Source organism: Notolepis coatsorum (genome assembly GCF_963971535.1).
Source record: "Notolepis coatsorum genome assembly, chromosome: 4".
Taxonomy (NCBI): Eukaryota; Metazoa; Chordata; class Actinopteri; order Aulopiformes; family Paralepididae; genus Notolepis; species Notolepis coatsorum.
In genome coordinates, this window is record NC_140168.1 from 11,502,236 (window position 1) to 11,527,681 (window position 25,446).

General features: G+C 40.3%; 1 protein-coding gene across 3 annotated transcripts in view; it reads right to left on the bottom strand.

Moving 5' to 3' along the window:
* LOC311227505 (GRAM domain-containing protein 2A-like) overlaps positions 1-23,724 on the bottom strand; it is a 42,394-nt gene extending 18,670 nt beyond the window's left edge. For all 3 annotated transcript variants that reach the window (XM_084313188.1, XM_084313186.1, XM_084313187.1), the window contains exons 1-7: positions 23,509-23,724; positions 13,254-13,400; positions 11,628-11,682; positions 11,127-11,199; positions 9,993-10,096; positions 4,637-4,726; positions 2,540-2,611 (exon numbers count right to left, since the gene is read on the bottom strand). In XM_084313188.1, the coding sequence (XP_084169314.1) occupies positions 2,540-2,611; positions 4,637-4,726; positions 9,993-10,096; positions 11,127-11,199; positions 11,628-11,682; positions 13,254-13,400; positions 23,509-23,549 (582 nt within the window). In that variant the 5' untranslated portion in view covers positions 23,550-23,724. The remainder of the gene's footprint in view (positions 1-2,539; positions 2,612-4,636; positions 4,727-9,992; positions 10,097-11,126; positions 11,200-11,627; positions 11,683-13,253; positions 13,401-23,508) is intronic.
* Between the last annotated feature and the right edge of the window lie 1,722 nt (positions 23,725-25,446).

Sequence of the window (25,446 nt, forward strand, 5' to 3'; positions counted from 1 at the left end):
CACCCCAACAAACACAGCAAGGAACTGCAGTTGAGAAGCATGCAGCGGCGTGCTCCCAATACGAAAACCGGTGGAGGGTTTTTAGAATGATCATCATCTTCCAGACCCTCCAGTACGAAGACAATATCGCCGTATTTTCTCGAAAATAGTGAGAGAGAAAATAAAGATATGATGTCAACGTATCCTTGTTTCCCAAGCTGCTCCTAAACCTTTCTTCCATCATGGTGTCAAGTGTGGGGATCTACCGAGGCACTTCTTCCTTGTGGTGAAAGCGAGAAGGAGGCGAGTGGGTGGCCCCACCCCTGCTTATATGGGTAAGCTGATAGGGGTGTGGTCAGACGAATATTGGGATTAAAGGTACATTGTGGTCTTTATTCAGTGCGCGTGCACGTATGCGAGATAGTGCAGAGAGCGATGCCGAGCGAGAGCGATACGATACAGAACTGTTTCCACAAGAGAGGGCGCTATAGGCGTAGCTATTGAAGCTGACGCCAGGTAAGAGGTATAAAAGGAGATGTTACCTCCCCCTCTATCTCTTCCTCCGTCGCCTCTCACAAGGAGAAGGTCTCGTGTACTGATGTGTGCAATGTGAATAATAAACCACGCCAAAGGCTAAAGAGAGAAACCTTGTCGTCATGGCCAAATTATTGTCGCTCCATAGGTGACTCTGTCAACATTAACGTTAGTTCGGCCAGAGAAACAAATATACTAATTAATATAGTTGGACCTGCGTTCTGTTCTTTTCTCTGAAATGTAATTGAGTAAAAGTACAAGTATACAAACCTAATAATACTTGAGTAAAGTACAATCCCCCCAAAACAGTACTTAAATATTGTAACAAAGTACAATTACTCAAGTACTTTACACCCCTGGCGGTATGTCTGCCTGCTCACATGCGGTACATACTTAAATAGCTAATCATAATATAAACATACATTTACGAATGTATAACTTAGCTAGTGAGCAGTAATAGTCCAGTGGTTATTTATTTGAGTTTTTAATTATTTGTTCTTCTTATTTTCTATAAACTGTGACAAGCTGAAGATGGTAATGCTGCCCTTTACAGGCAAGCATTAGCTCTTCATCTTTCATGTGCAATATTGTTTTGTATGATGTCTTTTTTTGGATGATTGTAATAAGTTAGGCTGTTGTATTGTGTATATGGGTGTTTCTGCAACTATGGCACTTTTAAGTCCCAGGAGTGACATTTTGGTTTTATGTAAAAATTTGTCAAATGATTTTTGATAGATATCAGTGTTATTACACATCTTGACATAAAAAAATCATTACTAAATACTGTGATTTAATCAAATTTCTGAGGCCATTTATAGGTCCAAATACCACTTTTGTTCATGTCCCACAACTGTGGTCTCAATGTTGAGATATGTAAAATACGTGTATATGTATGTGTGTGTATATGTATACAGTACATTAGTACATGTATATATGTGCGCATGCGTGTGTGTGTGCGACTGTGCGTGTGTATGTATATTTGTATGTGTATTGATATGTGGGACTTCGGACCCCAGGGAGACTAGCTGGTGCCATTGGCATCAGCTAATGGGGATCCTTGTTAATAAACAAATAAACTGGAGGACTCTGCTGGACTCTGGCAGGAGCACTCATTCAAGGGTACTACGACTATGCGTGCACCTCATGGTACCAAAGCACCTCAAAGGCGCTTAAAACAAAATTACAAACATCACAAAACAAACTGGTCAGACTACTACTTGACCTTACCCCCAGAACCCACCTCACCCCTGCCCACTTTGACAACCTAGGATGGCTTAGAGTAGACGACAGAGTACAGCAACTTGCAATGGGCCTGGTCTACAAGATACACTACACGACTAAGGTACCCATGTACATGTCAAAATACTTCCCAAAGGTCAGTGAATACCACGATCACAACACCAGAGGAAGCTCAACAAATCATGTTAAACCCAGATTCGGCTCAAACAAGGGACTAAACACGTTTCGCAATTATGCCACATCAATGTGGAACGCCCTACCCAAAGCTGTAAAGGAATGTGAATCCCTGCCCACATTCAAAACTGCTCTTAAAGAGCACCTACGGGAGGCTGCAATTCGAAACTGGCCACCGTAAATGCCCAAAACCCCCACCACCTCCTAATAGACAGTCTCCTCCCCACCGCATGTACATATTCCCTCTCCGCCGTATGTATATTTCTCTCCCACCCACCCACCCCCTCCTAATGTACAGTCCCCTCCCCATCATATGTATATACTCTGTCAGGATCTAGGGGTAACAGTACTGTATATTTGAATACCGTTTATGTCACAAATGTATCAGTACTAAATACCTATATGTCCCTATGCCATAAATGTCATGTATGTTGTGTATGTCATAAATGTCTATATGAATTGAAAATGGGGGACCCTGATGGAAACAAGACAAACGTCTTTTTCAGGTCTGCATCCCCTTAACAATTGTATGTATTGAGCCGTACTGTATTGTACCCATTCTGCAATCTGTTAAATAAAGTTTTCATTCATTCATTCATTCAGGAGGACCTACCTGCGCTTGAGTGCAGACAGCTTGCAGGAGCTTGTAACAGATCTCACGGCTCCGCAAGGACGCAAACGAGTACTGAAATAAAGGGACAGGGTTGAAGTCTCAAGATGAGAAGCACGTTCAGTCACAGACTCATACCCCCCCCGAAGCTCAACTAACCGCCTCGGCCAGTCCTTCATACCAGCGGCCATCAGGCTCCACAACAGTGGGCAGGGACTGCTGACAGACATCCAACTACTAGGAACCTAGTAGCTGACTCCCACCTAAAAGGACAATATACATACCTTATGCATACCGCACCTTATGTGAATACTGTATACTTCATCAGAGCATATATTTAGCATTTAGCCTTTTAGTATTTAGCCTTTTTAGATTATATATTAAATTAGATTTAGACTATTGGATTATTAGATTATATATTGCATATATTTAGAATTTAGCATTTTAGCATTTCGTTTTTTTTTAGATTATATATTAGATTAGATTTAGATGATTAGATTATATATTGTAACTATATTTAGGGCAAATATAACTGAGAGGGCATACATACCATCATCCCGCACCTTGTTGCCCGGATATGTCCAGAGTTCATTATATTGTATATTGTTTACACTGCCTTTTTATTCAATTTTTATTCTTACTTCTCCACTGTACTATAATTCTGTGACCTGTACCTGTATGTCTTCTACTACCTACTACTGAATTTTGTTGTTGTAGAGACTCACACACCACCACTGCTAGATGTACGATAAGTATCGTACTTGTACGATAAAAGCAGCTCACTTGTTACAGGCACAGAGACAGAGAGGTATAGAGGCTGCTAGAATGCATACTCTGAGTGGGGTTTCTTTTTCAGAAAAAGACATGTTTATGGGATCTCAAAGACCTATATTAATGTGTTGAAAAGGACTCAAATATGTCCCCTTTAAATGTGTGGCTTCATTTATGTTTTTCTATGTTGTGCTTTTGTGATCTTTCTTTTGTGTGTGAATGTTTGCTCTTTCTATATCTGCTGGCTATGAGGCACACGGCCCTTTGGGGGGCGATAAAGGTTTTTACTCTCCTCCGCTCTACCTGCTTCCAGGGCTCTGAATATATGAGCCCCCGGGGGCAGACGGGAAGAAATAAATCCCATATACGCTGCGTGTAATACGGTGACAGGAGTCTGTCTACCACCGCAGATACACTGGTATCGAATCCGGCTGTCAGCGGTACCTCCGGCTTGGCCGGCCGTCATACTGACACAATTGGCAGTGTCAGCGGGAGGGAAGCCGGTGGGTGGTAATCTGGTCGTTGTAAACAGTGACTCCTACAGGTCGGTCAGGGCGCCTGCACAGCGAGGGAGGGAAATGGCGGGGGTAGTGTGAGCCTCCCACGCGTTACACTCACCCAATGAGAGTCCTCGCTGTCAGGTGAAAAGAGGCTGCTGGCTGTCTCCTATGTATCGGAGGAAGCATCTGATAGACTTCAGGGCTCCCTAGACCGGCAAGTGGGGGGCACATGCGCACAACGACCAGGAAGGGGAGGGGGGAATTGGCATAAAGACTAAATTGGGATGGGAGGAAAATACAGAAAAACAGGAGGAGAAAAAGTGGATAAAAAAAAGAACCGTCTGTAGTGTGAGAGTAAAGGGTTAAGCTTCTGTAGTGTGGTAGTGAAAGGGTTAAATGCAGTCAGTGAGCGTGTCTTACCTTGTCCCCGTACACAGTGTGGACGGACAGCATGGGGAGGGGCAACCTGAGTCAGGGAGCAGTCCTACTTTGTCCCCATACACAGTGTGGACAGACAGCATGGGGAGGGGCAACCTGAGTCAGTGAGCGTGTCTTACCTTGTCCCCATACACAGTGTGGACGGACAGCATGGGGAGGGGCAACCTGAGTCAGGGAGCAGTCCTACTTTGTCCCCATACACAGTGTGGACAGACAGCATGGGGAGGGGCAACCTGAGTCAGTGGGCAGTCTTACCTTGTCCCCATACACAGTGTGGACAGACAGCATGGGGATGGGCAACCTGAGTCAGTGGGCAGTCCTACTTTGTCCCCATACACAGTGTGGACAGACAGCATGGGGATGGGCAACCTGAGTCAGTGGGCAGTCTTACCTTGTCCCCATACACAGTGTGGACGGACAGCATGGGGATGGGCAACCTGTGCTTCTTCACATCCCTGACGGAGGAGGCGAGGATCACCAACTGCAGTGAGAAGAAACGTTCGTGAGGTAGGCCCGTACTGTACGTCGACGCGGAGGATGTGTCTGTCAGGTGAGGCTTGTTGTGGGTTGTGGAATGCTCTCCCTGACCACCCGAGAGCACCACGGGCTGTGGATGCTTTCAAGAAGGGCCTCAAAACTAGGGATGTCCGATATTATCGGCCTACCGATATTATCGGCCGATATTGGCATTAAAATGTAATATCGGAAATGATCGGTATCGGTTTTCAAAAAAAAGAAAATCTTACATTTATTTAACCTTTATTTACCCAGGCAAGCAAGTAAGAACAAATTCTTATTTTATTTATTGTGAAAAGTATGCATAATGTTGTGTTTTTTTGGGGGGGGGGGGGGGGGGGCTGCATATATCGGTATCGGTTGATATCGGTATCGGAAATTAAAAGTTGGACAATATCGGTATATCGGATATCGGTAAAAAAGCAAATATCGAACATCCCTACTCAAAACTCATCTTTTTAATAGAGCCTTCTGTTGATTTTTATCAATTTTTTTGCTCCACACATTTTATGTCCTTTTACCAATTTCTTTTACCAGTTTTATTTATTCTATGTTTCTCTTCCTCTGCTACTAGTTTTAGTGTTATTTTGACTCCCTGCTAGCTTTAGTCTTGCCTATTTTTTAATATTCTTTCTTCCTTTACTCTTGCTAGTTTTTATGTTCTTTTAAACTGTAGCGCTTTGAGATTTGCTCCACAATTATAAAGCGCATTACAAATTAAATATATTATTATTATTATAAAATTATAAAATTTTGCAAATAATGTACAGAGAGCTAAGGCAATGTTACTCCCGGACGGGGTGCAAAGGTTTTTTTTCAATACATGAAAGAAAATATGATTTGAGATATATTTGTAAATGTACTGTTCAAAAAGCTAAGAAAGGGATTAAAAGGAGGTGTATTTCTATTATTGGGGTTAACTTGTGGAACAATGCTGGTATACAGTTAAGAATGAGTAATTCGCTTTTGGTTTGTAAAAGCTATTTTTGAAAACTACAAAGGTGAATAATACTGTTTTTTGCTATTTTATTTTAGAATACTGTTTTGGAGTCTTCATTTTGTTAAGAATATAGGACAGGCATGTATAAGCATTATGCTTCAGTCTACCTTTTCATTCACTGTAAAATCAAATATTGTTAAATGATTGTGCATATTGTATTGTGTGAGATCATGACTGAATAAACTACTACTACTACTACTACTACTACTACTACTACTACTACTACTACTACTACTACTACTACTACTACTACTACTACTACTACTACTACTACTACTACTACTGCTGCTACTACTACTACTACTACTACTACTACTACTACTACTACTACTACTACTGCTGCTGCTACTACTACTACTACTACTACTACTACTACTACTACTACTGATTTGATTTGATTTTTGATTTGATATTTTTTATTTTCGTGTCTTACATACAGATGTATGCCCAGCCCATATGGGCTTACAAGACACATAACAATAAGTATATAATAATATACTTTACCAATTACTTAACAAATTACATAGACCAAGATGGCCATAAAAAAAGAAAAATACAAGAAAATACAATAAAACGTAATATAACACAAGCTGTACTCAATGTAAATAAACAGAAAAACAGAAAAACAAGGTGAATTCAAATACAATTATATAGGATACAGTGTGTTTTGTCTCAGGTGCCATGCCTTCTCCAAAAATCCTGCAAAACCGAAGATGTCCTCCACAAAAAAACAACTCAACATACAGCTCTCAGACTGCCAAAACAAATCTGGGTTTGCAATTTGAATTTTTTCAAATAAAGCCCTCCTCAAAGTGGTGTACAAAGGGCAATAAAAAACAAAATGATATTCATCCTCCACCACTCCCAGATCACACAGAACACACAGCCGCTCCTCCTCAGGTTTACCCTGGAATCTACCCACTTCCACAGCCAATGGCAGGGTGCCAGACCTCAACTGGGCACACAGAGACCTACTACTACTACTACTACTACTACTACTACTACTACTACTACTACTACTACTACTACTACTACTACTACTACTACTACTACTGCTACTACTACTACTACTACTACTACTACTACTACTGCTACTGCTACTACTACTACTACTACTACTACTACTACTACTACTACTACTACTACTACTACTACTACTACTACTACTACTACTACTACTACTACTACTACTACTACTACTACTACTACTATAACAGGTGGTCACTAGCTACCTGTCAGATGAGGGTTGTGTGTATAACAGGTGGTCACTAGCTACCTGTTACAATCCACCGGAACTCTCCTCTCATCCTAGACTCATGGTCCTGTGCCCCCACCTGCTGGACAACCCCCACATCCTAACACTAGCTACCTGTCAGGTGAGCGTTGTGGGTATAACAGGTGGTCACTATAGCTACCTGTCAGGTGAGTGTTGTGTGTATAACAGGTGGTCACTAGCTAGCTGTCAGGTGAGCGTTGTGTGTATAACAGGTGGTCACTATGGCTACCTGTCAGGTGAGCGTTGTGTGTATAACAGGTGGTCACTAGCTACCTGTCAGGTGAGCGTTGTGTGTATAACAGGTGGTCACTAGCTACCTGTCAGGTGAGTGTTGTGTGTATAACAGGTGGTCACTAGCTACCTGTCAGATGAGCGTTGTGGGTATAACAGGTGGTCACTATGGCTACATGTCAGGTGAGCGTTGTGGGTATAACAGGTGGTCACTATGGCTACCTGTCAGGTGAGTGTTGTGGGTATAACAGGTGGTCACTATAGACATTTTCGGTGGCCTGGGAGTGTTGACACGTAGGTCTCTGGACATTTTCTCTCTCTCAGTGCTCGACTATATCACTTTCTGTGTAGACATTGTTACAACTTGGAAGCAGATCCGTGTCTTTCCAAATGTCAAACCAGAATGGATGACACAGAACATAAAATCACTATTACGAGCCAGGAATGCAGCGCATAGATCAGGTGACACCAACGCATACAGTGCAGCGAAGATCAGACCTGAAAAAGGGAGTCAGATCTGCTAAGCTGTCATACAAAAACCGCATTGAAGCCCACTTCAACAGCGCCTCAAACCCCCGTCAGGTATGGGAGGGTGTCAGGGCTATATCAGACTACAAGGGAAGAACATCCCCCCATCAACGGCAGGCCATTTGACAGGGACAACAAGGACCCGGTGTAGCCCCCTCTCCCCTCTGACGGCTCCACCATAGTCCTGAGCACTCATGAGGTCAGACTCAGTCTAGAAAACATCAACACAAGGAAGGCGGCGGGGCCTGATGGAGTCCTGGGACGGGTGCTCAAGGACTGTGCGGCTGAACTAGCCCCAGTTCTCACCACCATCTTCAACCTGTCTCTGGGCTCATCCTGGGTTCCTGCATGTCTTGAAGCAGCCACAATAGTCCCGGTTCCAAAGAAACCTAAAGTCACAGGCCTGAACGACTACAGACCTGTGGCACTCACCCCCATCGTCGCAAAATGCTTTGAGAGACTGGTCATGAAACATATAAAAGCCTCCATACCGCCATCATTAGACCACAACCAGTTTGCCTACAGGAAGAACAGGTCAACAGAGGATGCTATTGCCATTGTGTTGCACACATATGGTAGACTCCTTTTTGTTGACTTCAGTTCAGCTTTCAACACTATTCTACCCAACAAGCTTCACAGTAAACTGCACAAACTCGGACTGAACACGACACTATGCAACTGGATCTTGGACTTTCTCACAAATCGCACACAACATGTCAGGATTGGCAAGCACACATCCCCCACCCTGCCCATTAGCACCGGGGCCCCTCAGGGGTGTGTACTCAGCCCACTTCTCTACACACTTTTCACACACGACTGTTGTTCCTCCTCTCCATCTAACCTCATAGTAAAATTTGCAGACGACACAACAGTGCTTGGCCTCATCAAAGGGAATGATGAGACCTCATACAGGAGGGAGGTTGAGCAACTAGTGGAGTGGTGCGATGGTCATAACCTTGCTCTCAACCCCACGAAGACCAAGGAGATGATCATCGATTTCCGCAGGACTGGTGACCTCAGCCACTCTCCACTCCTCATTGGGAATGAGGAGGTGGAGAGGGTTTCAAAATTTAAGTTTCTGGGCGTGACAATGTCTGATGACCTGTCCTGGGGGGTCAGCATTGCCTCTGCTGTGGGCAAAGCACAGCAGCGCATTTTCTATCTCAGGAAGCTTAAATGGGCTAAACTCCCACAGGGACTGATGGCCAACTTCTACCACTGCGCAGTAGAGAGTGTACTCACGTACGGATTACTGGTGTGGTTTTCGAGCTGCACCAGGGCAGAGAAGGAGGCCCTCCACAGAGTGGTCAAGGCTGCGAGGAAGATCACTGGAGCTAGCCTCCCAGATATCTCCACAGTCTTTACCTCCCGCTGCCTACGGCGTATAAATAACATCTTACAAGACCAGTACCACCCAGCACACCATCTCTTTCAACTGCTGCCCTCTGGTCGAAGGTACAGATCCATCCAGTCCGGAACCAGCAGACTGACCAACAGCCTCTATCCACGGGCTGTCAGGCTGCTCAACGACCAACATGAACTTGCCCCCCCCGCATCCCACCCCCCCCCCCCCGCACCCAACCCCCGGTGACATAACTCCCACTTCCACATTACAACAATAACTGTGAACCGGACTTGCATTGCTGCACTATACACTATTCATCCTTTGCAAGTCAACCCCCCCCCCCCCTCCTTCCATTAACTCACTGGACTTTCACTGAAATATTTATATTTATTAATTTATTTGCACTAGCACTAAATGCACTTGGGACAATGATGGTATGTTATATATTGAGGACATTGGGACATTGATACTTTATTACTATATTACTATTATTGACATTATTTTCCACATGCTATATCTTATGTTTGTATGCCAGTGGTGATGTTCCTAACAAATTTTCGTTGTACCAACAATGACAAATAAAGATCTATTGTTTTCTATTCTACCCGTCAGGTGAGTGTTGTGGGTATAACAGGTGGTCACTATAGCTACCTGTCAGGTGAGCGTTGTGTGTATAACAGGTGGTCACTAGCTAGCTAGCTACCTGTCAGGTGAGAGTTGTGGGTATAACAGGTGGTCACTAGCTAGCTGTCAGGTGAGGCTTGTGGGTATAAGGGTTAATTGTCTGTATTGTCGCAGTGAAAGGGTTAACCCTTTGGTAGTGTCACCCCTAACACACAGAGGATTCTTACCTTGGTGTCTTTTAGTAGCACAGAGGAGTAGAAACATATACAGTTCTCTGACACATAGAGTTTTCCATGATACAAGACTTCCTTCTGCAGAGCACAGGTAAATGCTGAAACACACACACACATTGATTGATTGATTGATTGATTGATTGATTGATTGATTGATTGATTGATTGATTGATTGATTGATTGATTGATTGACATTTTTATTAACAGATTGCAGAATGGGTTCAATACAGTACGGCTCAATACACACAATTGTTAAGGGGGTGCAGACCAGAGAAAGACTTTCGTCTTGTTTACATCAGGGTCCCCCATTTTCAATTCATCATGACATTAATGACATACGCAACATACAGATATATATCTTGACATGTCTGACATACATGACATACAGGTATACAGTACAGTTACATTTGTGACATACAAGATATGCAAATATACAGTACTGTTATCCTAACAGAAAATATATACATACGAGGGGGAGGAAACTGTACATTAGGAGGGGGTGGATGGATGGGTGGGAGGGGGGGTTTCTACATTTACGGGGACATTTACACACACACACACACACACACACACACACACACACACACACACACACACACACACACACACACACACACACACACACACACACACGCACACACATGCACGCACGCACGCACGCAAGCACGCTTTTAAACAAAGATGTATTTGTCTGTCCTTGACATAGACACACAGAGAGACACGCTTGTGAAATGTACCAGTTTGAAGAAAATCATTTACTAGAATGATTCAATACCCATGCTTATTATTCTCCATGTGCAGGCTACACCTTAAGCTAACATAGTCAGTACCTAAGCAAGCTGATAGTTTACCCAAACACAGTGACCGAGAGCAAATGTAACCGGTCTCATTTGACACGCCCTGAGTGGGAGTTGAACCCCGGGTGGCATCACAGACCACTAGACCAAGAGGTGAATTCACTTCTTAGTAATGGGTCTGGATGCCTCTGGGGAGTGAGTTTACTTGCAGTACACTTGCAGTACCGCTTAACGTCCACAGCCACTTCACTACACTGTCCACCGTGACTGTGGATAGACACGCGGTACCTCCGTTGACCGTTACACAAACGTCGACTTGAGTTTCACTCACCATGTGTCAGATCCTCATCTTCAGGAATGTCTTGAAATAGTTTGTGGAAGGTTTTGTTGCGTTTCAGGAAGCTCTGTGTGAAAACATGATTAGATTATATACGTGATAAATACACCAGTTATGTAAGTTGTTGACATGTCTTAGCAGTGCCATTAGTTATCTTAACTACAGTAAGTTGCTTAGTAGTGATATATGTTGTTGAATTGTCTTAGTAGTGGAACTAGTTATCTAAGTTGTGGCTGATATGTCTTAGTAGTGTAATTAGTTATCTAAGTGGCTGATGTCTTAGTAGTGGAACTAGTTATATAAGTAGTTGATATGTTTTAGTAGTGGAACTAGTTAAATAAGTAGTTGATATGTTTTAGTACTAGTGGAACTAGTTATCTAAGTAGTTGATATGTTTTAGTAGTGGAACTAGTTAAGTCTTAAGTCTTTAAAAGTCTTTGCACCGTTGTCACTGAGACAAATTCTTGTTGTTATTCTGAATCAAGGTAGACGTACACTTCTGGCGATGAGCCCATCTGACTGGTCGCACTCTTCTTCTATGGGCTGGGACCTGTGGACAGGAAGCCAGGCAATGGTGAAGAGAAAATGAGAAAATACACAGGGCACCAGTTTTTCCTATCAAAGTGTACTTACCAAGGTGCAGACGTACTGGATTAGTTGCACATGTCAGGATTACAGTCATTTGATTACAAAATGTGTAACTCTAATCTGTTAGTTACATTGGAAAACATAGTGATCAGATTACACTTCAGAGGCAAAGAGCATTCTCTTTCTGAGGTTGTGGACACAAACACAGTTTTACCGGTATATACTGTAATTTGAGATAGTGGTCAATCATGGTGGCAGATGATGATGATGATGATGATGATGATGATGATACAAACATTATTTAAATTTCAGTCTATTTGGAATAAATAACTGGGAATGAACTGCCTGTTGAGTTTCATATTCTAAATTTATTTATTTTATTTATTTATGCAACTTTTCCAACCCTGGTTATCCCTTTCACTACCACACTACCAAATGGTTAACCCTTTCACCCTGCGACAATACAGAAGGATAACCATTTCACTGCCACACGACAAAGGGTCAACCCTTTCACAACCACACTGCAGAAGGTTAACCCTTTCACTACCACACTACAGAAGGTTAACCCTTTCACTACCACACTACAGAAGGTTAACCCTTTCACTACCACACTGCAGACGGTTAACCCTTTCACTACCACACTACAGACGGTTAACCCTTTCACTACCACACTACAGAAGGTTAAACCTTTCACTACCACACTACAGACGGTTAACCTTTCACTACCACACTACAGAAGGTTAACCTTTCACTACCACACTACAGACGGTTAACCCTTTTTACTACCACACTACAGAAGGTTAAACCTTTCACTACCACACTACAGAAGGTTAACCTTTCACTACCACACTACAGACGGTTAACCTTTCACTACCACACTACAGAAGGTTAACCTTTCACTACCACACTACAGAAGGTTAACCTTTCACTACCACACTACAGAAGGTTAACCCTTTCACTACCACACTACAGAAGGTTAAACCTTTCACTACCACACTACAGACGGTTAACACTTTCACTACCACACTACAGAAGGTTAAACCTTTCACTACCACACTACAGACGGTTAACCTTTCACTACCACACTACAGAAGGTTAACCTTTCACTACCACACTACAGAAGGTTAACCCTTTCACTACCACACTACAGAAGGTTAACCCTTTCACTACCACACTACAGAAGGTTAAACCTTTCACTACCACACTACAGAAGGCTAACCTTTCACTACCACACTACAGACGGTTAACACTTTCACTACCACACTACAGAAGGTTAAACCTTTCACTACCACACTACAGAAGGTTAACCTTTCACTACCACAGGTTAACCCTTTCACTACCACACTACAGACGGTTAACCCTTTCACTACCACACTACAGAAGGTTAACCCTTTCACTACCACACTACAGACGGTTAACCCTTTCACTACCACACTACAGACGGTTAACCGCTAGTGAAAGGGTTATTCCAGCTAACGACCACCCTGCTGGCTGTGTCCAGGCCGCCTCAGTGTGGTGTGTTGGGTCTGGTACCTGAGGGAGCTGGTGTCGTTGTTGCGCCCCAGCCTCTGGAGCTCCAGCTGAACCTCCTCCTCCCGACTCGAGCCGCTTCTGGATTTCTTTCCGCCCTTGCCGCCCTTCAGGACCCCGCGAAGTCCCACGGCCGAGCCGTCTGATGCACTGCCCACAGCAACACAGGTAGTTCGTTTTGTTAGTTACCACACTGTAGTTAGCTATATATTTAACCCTTTCACTAGAATCAAGAATCAAGAGGTTTATTTGTCACATACATACCAGGGCATACAGTGAAATGCGGGTGGTCATGCCCGCGTCGATTGTGCAATAATACGATAATAAAATAGACATAGAAAAAAAAAAACAGGTAAGACATAAGATGTGCATGATAAAAATACACATGCTAAATTCCTGAGAAGGCACTGGTTCCTATGTACACTACAATACAATATACAATTTTAACTCTGTCATTATGTTATGCTTACTATATCTAAACTATAGGCCCTACTATACAAGAACCACATCTGTTCTTTCCTTAACGTGACTTTTATATTCCTCATTCCTTTCAAGTGACTTTTCCATTTTGTTTAAAGTGATTGTTTAGAGCGGTTGCAGCATGTGTGTTGTGTGTGTGTGTGTGTGTGTGTGTGTGTGTGTGTGTGTGTGTGTGTGTGTGTGTGTGTGTGTGTGTGTGTGTGTGTGTGTGTGTGTGTGTGTGTGTGTGTGTGTGTGTGTGTGTGCTCATGTGTACTTGTGAGTGGAGAGTTCAGTGTTCTGATGGCCTGGGGGAAGAAGCTGAGCCGGAGTCTCTCTGTACCACACTACCAAAGGGTTAACCTTTCACTACCACACTACAGACGGTTAACCCTTTCACTACCAAAGGGTTAACCCTTTCACTGCCGCATGACAACGGGTTAACCCTTTCACAACCACACTACATAAGGTTAACCCTTTCACTACCACACTACAGAAGGTTAACCCTTTCACTACCACACTACAGAAGGTTAACCCTTTCACTACCACACTACAGAAGGTTAACCTTCTGTAGTGTGGTAGTGAAAGGGTTAAATGTTTTACTGGCCTATACTGCCCTGCAGAAGCTAACCGCAGTAGCTACAATTTCTTTCAAGACTGAATTATAGGTGAAATTGAACTTCTTTCAATATCTGTCTTATCTTGTGAAAAAGAGTTCAATCTTGCTCTGTTTTAGAGAAAAGGGGTATAAAGAATTGCAGTAATTACAAAATCACTGGATAGTGGGCGGCTGGGTAGCGCAGCGGACTAAGCGTCTGCCTACCACCGCAGAGACACTGGTATCAAATCCACCTGTCAGCGGTACCTCCGACTATAACCAATTGGCAGTGTTAGCGGGTGGGAAGCCAGCGGGGTGTGTATCCTGGTCGTTGTAAACAGCGACTCCTACAGGTCGGTCGGGGCGCCTGCTCAGCGAGTAAGGGAACTGGGGGAAGTAGTGTGATCCTCCCACACGTTACGCTCCCCCAGTGAGAGTCCTCGCTGTCAGGTGAAAAGAAGCGGCTGGCTGACTCCACATGTAAAAAACTCTGGAATGTACTGAATGAAATCATGGGTAAAAAATCTGCCCTTGCTTTGTTTGTGGAATCAGATGGTGGTATTTATCTGACTAAGCCTCTTCACATTGCTGATTATTTTAATGACTTATTTTGTAAACAAGGTGTCCAAGCTTAGGCAGGGAATGGATAATATTGTCAATAACAACTCTGAGGTGTTGATAAAAGAACACTTTATGAAGGATAAAAACTGTGTTTTTGAATTCCAACAGGTGGATATTGTGACTGTGGATAGGCTATTGCGCTCTCTACCAGTCTCTAAATCCACTGGTAACGACCACCTGGACAGCAAATTGTTGAGAATAGCTGTGTCTCATATCTCTGCACCAATCTGTCACATTTTTAATAGGTGTTTAATCAGTGGCATGTGTCCTTTGTTATGGAAGGAGGGAAAGATCATTCCACTTCCTAAAGATGCTAAATTACCTTTTGGAGGTCCCAACAGTAGGCCTATTAGCATTTTACCTGTTCTCAGTAAATTACTGGAAAAGATTGTGTCTGAGCAAGTCCAGGCCTACTTTTCAGCTAATGACATAACAACTGTACACCAACATGCATACAGGGCAGGTCATTCGACCAGCACTACTTTGACACAAATGTCTGATAGTTGGCTTTCAGCTATCGATAGTTCAATGCTGGTGGGTGCTATTATGTTAGACTTCAGTGCCGCATTTGATGTGATCGATCACAATCTTTTAATACAAAAACTCATCTGCTATGGTTTTAATAACTCAGCAATTTTATTTTTCAGGAGTTATTTGTCCTCGAGGTCTCAGAGGGTCTATTTTAATGGTGCTTTGTCAGGCAGTAGAGGGTTTGTCCCACAGGGGAGTTGCCTGGCTGGGGCCCCTCTTATTCTCTATTTTTACTAATGATATGCCTTTTTCTATTCATCAGGCTAGTCTGACTGTATATGCTGTAATGCTGATGATTCAACCCTTTATTATGATTCAACCCTTTATTATGCTGCAGCTACAAACTCTGAGCTCAATCAGGTTTTGGCTGGTGAATTGGACATTTTATATGACTGGATAAAAACAAATAAGCTGGTGCATAGTTACTGCGGTTCGCTTTCTGCAGGGCAGTATAGCTCACACAAGTGCAGAGCAAGAAAAACAGCACAAGATGAACCCATAGTAGGCAAAACATCCTTTTTAGGATATAAGCAAATTCTGAGACAGATTTTCTCTGCGGCCCTCTTCACAAGAGCAAACAGATTGAAAACATCAATCTACATATTGGCTTTATATCACTGGAGATATCATGTAGTCAACTGAACCATGCATTCCTCTTAAAAAGCAGCAAAGGCTTTTGCCTGAATCTTTCTTTTACTTTTATTTTTACTTCTATTCATTTTATTATTATTTTATTTTATTTTACTTTTATGTTCTTCCATTTCATTGGTTGTTTTATTAATTTTAATTGTTTTATTCATTTAACTTTTTGTCTATATCTCCTGTAGCACTCTGAAATTCTCGCGAATATAAAGTGCGGTACAAATTGAATCTATTATTATTATTATTATTATTATTATTATTATTATTATTATTATTATTATTATTATTATTATTATTATTATTATTATTATTATTATTATTATTATTATTATTATTATTATTATTATTATTATTATTATTATTATTATTATTATTATTATTATTATTATTATTATTATATAGCGTTTGGTCTTTTACTCTTTACTGTATGAAGCACAGTCTCAGAAGGCTCATACAGAACCAACCATTTCACTATATGTGACAAATAAAACCAAACTTGAACTTGAAGTTAGACAGATAGATATAGATAGATACTTTATTGCCATTTCAACACATGGTTGATTGGGATTTGTCTCGGTGCAATGCTCATTACATCATAAAACAGTGGAAAAAAACATACAGTATAAAGACATATGATATAAAAACATACAAGAATACATACAATGCAATCCCTGAAATAGAAGTATTTCACAAACATAAAAAAAAAGAAAAAAAATGCTACAGTGCATAAAAGAGCTCAGTGCTCCATTTAAAGTGTATATTGCCTTAAAGTGCCTGTCGGCTAGTGCTAGCCCTTCTAGTACAGAGTGCCTGTGGCATTAGGGCTTGAGTTCAGGTGAGGTGACTGACACCCTCGGGATATGTGCTATTCTTAAAACGAGATGTCCTACACCTGAGACTTTGGAGTCTTCTACCAGAGGGGAGGGGTGTGAATGAATGAAAACTTTATTTAACAGATTGCAGAATGGGTACAATACAGTACGGCTCAATACATACAATTATTAAAGAGGTAGTAAGTAAGCAGGGTGAGAGGGGTCACCGATCGATCACCTTCTCCCCTTTCCGCCTGATTTGTGTGGCATATATAGAGGCCACAGAAGGAAGATCACGGCCAATGATTTTTGACGGCGTGCGTACAGTTCTTTCTAGCTGTCCCCTCAGAGATGCAAGTAGCTTATATAATGTGTGAGAGATATAGTGTTCCTTTTGTCCGTGGTAAAAACAGATACAACTTCATCAGCACCATCAAACGGTGTCAGCGCAACACGACTCACACAAGCTGTCTCTTGTTTTGCTTCTAATCAGTAGCCTGTACTGTATAGGTCAGTCTGTTCAAATACAATTCCTCCATTGACAGAGAATAATAATAATAATAATAATAATAATAATAATAATAATAATAATAATAATAATAATAATAATAATAATAATAATAATAATAATAATAATAATAATAATAATAATAATAATAATAATAATAATAATAATAATAATAATAATAATAATAATAATAATAATAATAATAATAATAATAATAATAATAATAATAATAATAATAATAATAATAATAATAATAATAATAATAATAATAATAATAATAATAATAATAATAATAATAATAATAATAATAATAATAATAATAATAATAATAATAATAATAATAATAATAATAATAATAATAATAATAATAATAATAATAATAATAATAATAATAATAATAATAATAATAATAATAATAATAATAATAATAATAACAATAATTATTAATTTGTTTTGTATAGCGCTTTTCAAGGATCCAAAGTCGCTGACAATAGGCAAAAAAAGAAAACAAAGAAAAAACAAAGAAAACATAATATAATATAACCCATACAACTCTGTATGGTAGCATGTACAATAATGCTGTGTATACTATATACCTGTATATATTATATACATTATATTTTTTTGTATATGTACCATATATATATATTTATCCGCATCTGTGTGAATACACCTGCATATAATGCTTTTTACATACCTGTATTATACGATATCTATATCTGTATATATCCCTTACATAGTTATGCCGCTGGCCAGTATGACTTACTACTATAGTGTTTTTTATACCTGTACACAATAATACTATAACAGTACTATACACTAGTAGTATATCTATACATACTCCATTTGAATCACCTGTACATTGCACTTTGCTGTTACACTGGTTAGATGCCAACTTCTCTTTGTTTGTACTGTACTTGTGTTTTATAATAACAATACATTTGAATCTAATCCAGTAATGATTGAGTAACTAACGAGGAACTATTTTAACCCTTTCACTGCCGTACTACCAAGCGGTTAACCCTTTCACTGCGACAATACACAGAATGTTAACCCTTTCACTGCCACACAACAAGTTTTACTGGCCTATACTGCCCTGCAGAAGCTAACCGCAGTAGCTACAATTTCTTTCAAGACTGAATTATAGGTGAAATTGAACTTCTTTCAATATCTGTCTTATCTTGTGAAAAAGAGTTCAATCTTGCTCTGTTTTAGAGAAAAGGGGTATAAAGAATTGCAGTAATTACAAAATCACTGGATAGTGGGCGGCTGGGTAGCGCAGCGGACTAAGCGTCTGCCTACCACCGCAGAGACACTGGTATCGAATTCACCTGTCAGCGGTGCCTCCGACTATAACCAATTGGCAGTGTTAGCGGGTGGGAAGCCGGCGGGGTGTGTATCCTGGTCGTTGTAAACAGCGACTCCTACAGGTCGGTCGGGGCGCCTGCTCAGCGAGGAAGGGAACTGGGGGAAGTAGTGTGACCCTCCCCTTTGTTTGTGGAATCAGATGGTGGTATTTATCTGACTAAGCCTCTTCACATTGCTGATTATTTTAATGACTATTTTGTAAACAAGGTGTCCAAGCTTAGGCAGGGAATGGATAATATTGTCAATAACAACTCTGAGGTGTTGATAAAAGAACACTTTATGAAGGATAAAAACTGTGTTTTTGAATTCCAACAGGTGGATATTGTGACTGTGGATAGGCTATTGCGCTCTCTACCAGTCTCTAAATCCACTGGTAACGACCACCTGGACAGCAAATTGTTGAGAATAGCTGTGTCTCATATCTCTGCACCAATCTGTCACATTTTTAATAGGTGTTTAATCAGTGGCATGTGTCCTTTGTTATGGAAGGAGGGAAAGATCATTCCACTTCCTAAAGATGCTAAATTACCTTTTGGAGGTCCCAACAGTAGGCCTATTAGCATTTTACCTGTTCTCAGTAAATTACTGGAAAAGATTGTGTCTGAGCAAGTCCAGGCCTACTTTTCAGCTAATGACATAACAACTGTACACCAACATGCATACAGGGCAGGTCATTCGACCAGCACTACTTTGACACAAATGTCTGATAGTTGGCTTTCAGCTATCGATAGTTCAATGCTGGTGGGTGCTATTATGTTAGACTTCAGTGCCGCATTTGATGTGATCGATCACAATCTTTTAATACAAAAACTCATCTGCTATGGTTTTAATAACTCAGCAATTTTATTTTTCAGGAGTCTCAGAGGGTCTATTTTAATGGTGCTTTGTCAGGCAGTGGAGGGTTTGTCCCACAGGGGAGTTGCCTGGCTGGGGCCCCTCTTATTCTCTATTTTTACTAATGATATGCCTTTTTCTATTCATCAGGCTAGTCTGACTTTATATGCTGTAATGCTGATGATTCAACCCTTTATTATGCTGCAGCTACAAACTCTGAGCTCAATCAGGTTTTGGCTGGTGAATTGGACATTTTATATGACTGGATAAAAACAAATAAGCTGGTGCATAGTTACTGCGGTTCGCTTTCTGCAGGGCAGTAGGCCTATAGCTCACACAAGTGCAGAGCAAGAAAAACAGCACAAGATGAACCCATAGTAGGCAAAACATCCTTTTTAGGATATAAGCAAATTCTGAGACAGATTTTCTCTGCGGCCCTCTTCACAAGAGCAAACAGATTGAAAACATCAATCTACATATTGGCTTTATATCACTGGAGATATCATGTAGTCAACTGAACGATGCATTCCTCTTAAAAAGCAGCAGTGGCAGATGAACCCTTTTAAAGGGGCCTAAAACATTTCTTTTTAACAAGGCTTTTGCCTGAATCTTTCTTTTACTTTTATTTTTACTTCTATTAATTTTATTATTATTTTATTTTATTTTACTTTTATGTTCTTCCATTTCATTGGTTGTTTTATTAATTTTAATTGTTTTATTCATTTAACTTTTTGTCTATATCTCCTGTAGCACTCTGAGATTCTCGTGAATATAAAGTGCGGTACAAATTGAATCTATTATTATTATTATTATTATTATTATTATTATTATTATTATTATTATTATTATTATTATTATTATTATTATTATTATTATTATTATTATTATTATTATTATTATTATTATTATTATTATTATTATTATTATTATTATTATTATTATTATTATTATTATTATTATTATTATTATTATTATTATTATTATTATTATTATTATTATTATTATTATTATTATTATTATTATTATTATTATTATTATTATTATTATTATTATTATTATTATTATTATTATTATTATTATTATTATTATTATTATTATTATTATTATTATTATTATTATTATTATTATTATTATTATTATTATTATTATTATTATTATTATTATTATTATTATTATTATTATTATTATTATTATTATTATTATTATTATTATTATTATTATTATTATTATTATTATTATTATTATTATTATATAGCGTTTGGTCTTTTACTCTTTACTGTATGAAGCACAGTCTCAGAAGGCTCATACAGAACCAACCATTTCACTATATGTGACAAATAAAACCAAACTTGAACTTGAAGTTAGACAGATAGATATAGATAGATACTTTATTGCCATTTCAACACATGGTTGATTGGGATTTGTCTCGGTGCAATGCTCATTACATCATAAAACAGTGGAAAAAAACATACAGTATAAAGACATACGATATAAAAACATACAAGAATACATACAATGCAATCCCTGAAATAGAAGTATTTCACAAACATAAAAAAAAAATGGCTACAGTTCATAAAAGAGCTCAGTGCTCCATTTAAAGTGTATATTGCCTTAAAGTGCCTGTCGGCTAGTGCTAGCCCTTCTAGTACAGAGTGCCTGTGGCATTAGGGCTTGAGTTCAGGTGAGGTGACTGACACCCTCGGGATATGTGCTATTCTTAAAACGAGATGTCCTACACCTGAGACTTTGGAGTCTTCTACCAGAGGGGAGGGGGTTAAAGAGGTAGTAAGTAAGCAGGGTGAGAGGGGTCACCGATCACCTTCTCCCCTTTCCGCCTGATGTGTGTGGCATATATAGAGGCCACAGAAGGAAGATCACAGCCAATGATTTTTGACGGCGTGCGTACAGTTCTTTCTAGCTGTCCCCTCAGAGATGCAAGTAGCTTATATAATGTGTGAGAGATATAGTGTTCCTTTTGTCCGTGGTAAAAACAGATACAACTTCATCAGCACCATCAAACGGTGTCAGCGCAACACGACTCACACAAGCTGTCTCTTGTTTTGCTTCTAATCAGTAGCCTGTACTGTATAGGTCAGTCTGTTCAAATACAATTCCTCCATTGACAGAGAATAATAATAATAATAATAATAATAATAATAATAATAATAATAATAATAATAATAATAATAATAATAATAATAATAATAATCAAGGATCCAAAGTCGCTGACAATAGGCAAAAAAAGAAAACAAAGAAAACAAAGAAAACATAATATAATATAACCCATACAACTCTGTATGGTAGCATGTACAATAATGCTGTGTATGATATATACCTGTATATATTATATACATTATATTTTTTTTTATATGTACCATATATATATATTTATCCGCATCTGTCTGAATACACCTGCATATAATGCTTTTTACATACCTGTATTATACAATATCTATATCTGTATATATCCCTTACATAGTTATGCCGCTGGCCAGTATGACTTACTACTATAGTGTTTTTTATACCTGTACACAATAATACTATAACACTGTACATACATCTGATTAGCATTATTTCTCAGAAGTACTATACACTAGTAGTATATCTATACATACTCCATTTGAATCACCTGTACATTGCACTTTGCTGTTACCCTGGTTAGATGCCAACTTCTCTTTGTTTGTACTGTACTTGTGTTGTATAATGACAATACATTTGAATCTAATCCAGTAATGATTGAGTAACTAACGAGGAACTATCTTAACCCTTTCACTGCCGCACTACGAAACGGTTAACCCTTTCACTGCGACAATACACAGAAGGTTAACCCTTTCACTGCCACACAGCAGCAGGTTAACCCTTTCACTGCGACAATACACAGAAGGTTAACAAACCACCATCACTTACTGAATCAGACCTCATGTCTCAGAGTCTCTTCAATACCCAAAAAAGAAAAAAAAAAAACGATAGATTTGACTTTGAAATCCTTATTTCCTACCTGCTTACCTTTAGTTCTAAGGGTTAAATAGCCCTACATGCAGGGCCATTACCCTTTATTAGTTGAGGCAACCAAATAAGGAAGTAAACCGGTCAACTTTATAGCCAACAGTAAGCTTTATAACCAGAACAACCACATACTGTAGACACAATCTCCTTTAGCTGGGTGCTGATTGCCAGCCTCTCTGTACGAGACCTGTGGCTATTTAATGTCCCTGGACAACAGGTCACTCTGGGGAGCGACAACAAAACAAACACACGTGTCTCCTAACTAACACCGGTGCACCTCTGGCTAAAACCCTTAGTGTTATAGGTCAAATGTATACCTCCGGCTAAAACCCTTACATTTACATTTTGTCATTTAGCTGACGCTTTTATCCAAAGCGACTTACAAGTTTTGTACAACAAGTCATCAGGAAGGGCACAACTCTTTCAGCTGAGTAACAATGTTCATCAAAGTGTTGAGTGCAACAGTGTAGGTTAGTTTATTAGGAGAAGTGCATGACAGGTCAAATGTTTACCTCTGGCTAAAACCCTTAATGTTATAGGTAGAACTTATACAAAGGGATAAAAGCTTCTAACCTGCCCTTGGTGTATTGAATGGTCGATTTGAAGAGTTGATGGATGAATTGGCTTTATAATTTCAATAAACAGGTTTGTATCATATCAATACAATTGTAACTGATTCTAGGTAATGCAAACATCATATAATTAATATTTATAATATATATATATATATATCTTTTTAACCTTTTTTCTTTCACACTCCATCTACAGACAAAGTTACTCTAAGGTTATAGCTAAAGGAATCATTTAGAATATTTATTCTGCTTTTGTAAAAAAAAAAAAAAAAGAAAGGAACTGACATAACCAGAAAAGTATACTCACACAGAGCTGTCCAGTGAGAACCTTCTGTTTTTGAGACTCATGGTCGCAAACACTGACTACACTCACACACACAGATACACACTCCTATACTCCCACCACGCAATGTGGTGGGGGTATGTGCTATGATTATATTCGTCTCCCTCTCTCGTTCACTCTCTCCTCTCCCGTTCAAACAGGCTGGATCTCTTTTCTCTGACTTCCTCACCTACAACTAACCCCTGGTGGAACAGGAACAGGTGATGAGAACCAAACAGCGACAGAGACAGAGACACGCCCACTGCTCTCACCAGCCCGTCAACTTCAAGGACCGGGCCGCTTATTGTTGTTGGACTTAACCTATTGGCTTTCAGAGGTGGGGATAATCGCTCTCAAATTCAACCAATCAGCTGGGAGGGCTGGCCGGAAGAAATCATTAATGCAACGTTGGCAACAGTTGTTATGAGGGTCATCATGCACTCAACACACCCTGACGATATCTCACGTGCACCACACACACACACACGCACACACGCAGACACGCACACACGCACACACGCACACACGCACACACACACACACACACACACACACACACACACACACACACACACACACACACACACACACACACACACACACACACACACACACACACACACACACACACACACACACACACACACACACACACACACACACACACACACACACACACACACACACACACACACACACACACACACACACACACACACACACACACACACACACACACACACACACACACACACACACACACACACACACACACACACACACACACACACACACACACACACACACACACACACACACACACACACACACACACACACACAGGTATGATTGCTGGATCATGACAGCATAAGTGACATTCACAGCCAAGCCTTATCCTAATTATATAACCTGCTTGGCCTGAATGGCGTGAATCATCACCGTTTTACCAATGTGGCCCGGTCTTGATCACATCCTACCAGCCAATCTCCAATCTCTCCTTCCTCTTAACCCTTTCACCCGGTTAACCGTCTGTAGTGTGGTAGTGAAAGGGTTAACCGTCTGTAGTGTGGTAGTGAAATGTTAACTTTCTGTAGTGTGGTAGTGAAAGGTTAACCTTCTGTAGTGTGGTAGTGAAAGGGTTAACCGTCTGTAGTGTGGCAGTGAAAGGGTTAACCTTATGTAGGGTGGCAGTGAAAGGTTAACCTTCTCTAGTGTGGTAGTGAAAGGGTTAACCTTCTGTAGTGTGGTAGTGACAGGTTAACCTTCTGTAGTGTGGTAGTGAAAGGGTTAACCTTCTGTAGTGTGGTAGTGACAGGTTAACCTTCTGTAGTGTGGCAGGGTTAACCTTCTGTAGTGTGGCAGTGAAAGGTTAACCTTCTGTAGTGTGGTAGTGAAAGGTTAACCGTCTGTAGTGTGGTAGTGAAAGGGTTAACCTTCTGTAGTGTGGTAGTGAAAGGGTTAACCTTCTGTAGTGTGGCAGTGAAAGGGTTAACCGTCTGTAGTGTGGCAGTGAAAGGGTTAAAACAATAAAAACTGGAACACATCGTCGCCACACAATCCCAACTCACCATGCTATTTGAACCCCTCCAGTCCATTCTTGTGCACTCCGTAGCATAGAAACTGTATCTTTCTCACAGTACTCAATGACCTCCTCACCTCTGCTGACACCGGAGCTCTTAACATGCTCATGCTCCTTGACCTGAGTGCAGCCTTCGATTATCATTAGCCTCAATATCCTGCTTTCCTGGACTGGTGGACTGGAAGACCTCTGTATGGAAGGCACTGCACTCGGTCCTACACCTCTCCAACATATTCACGACCACTCTTCTGTCTCGTTCTCACTGTCACGCGAGGTGTTCCCCAAGGGTCCGCACTCGGCCCTACCTCACTGTCACGCGAGGTGTTCCCCAAGGGTCCGCACTC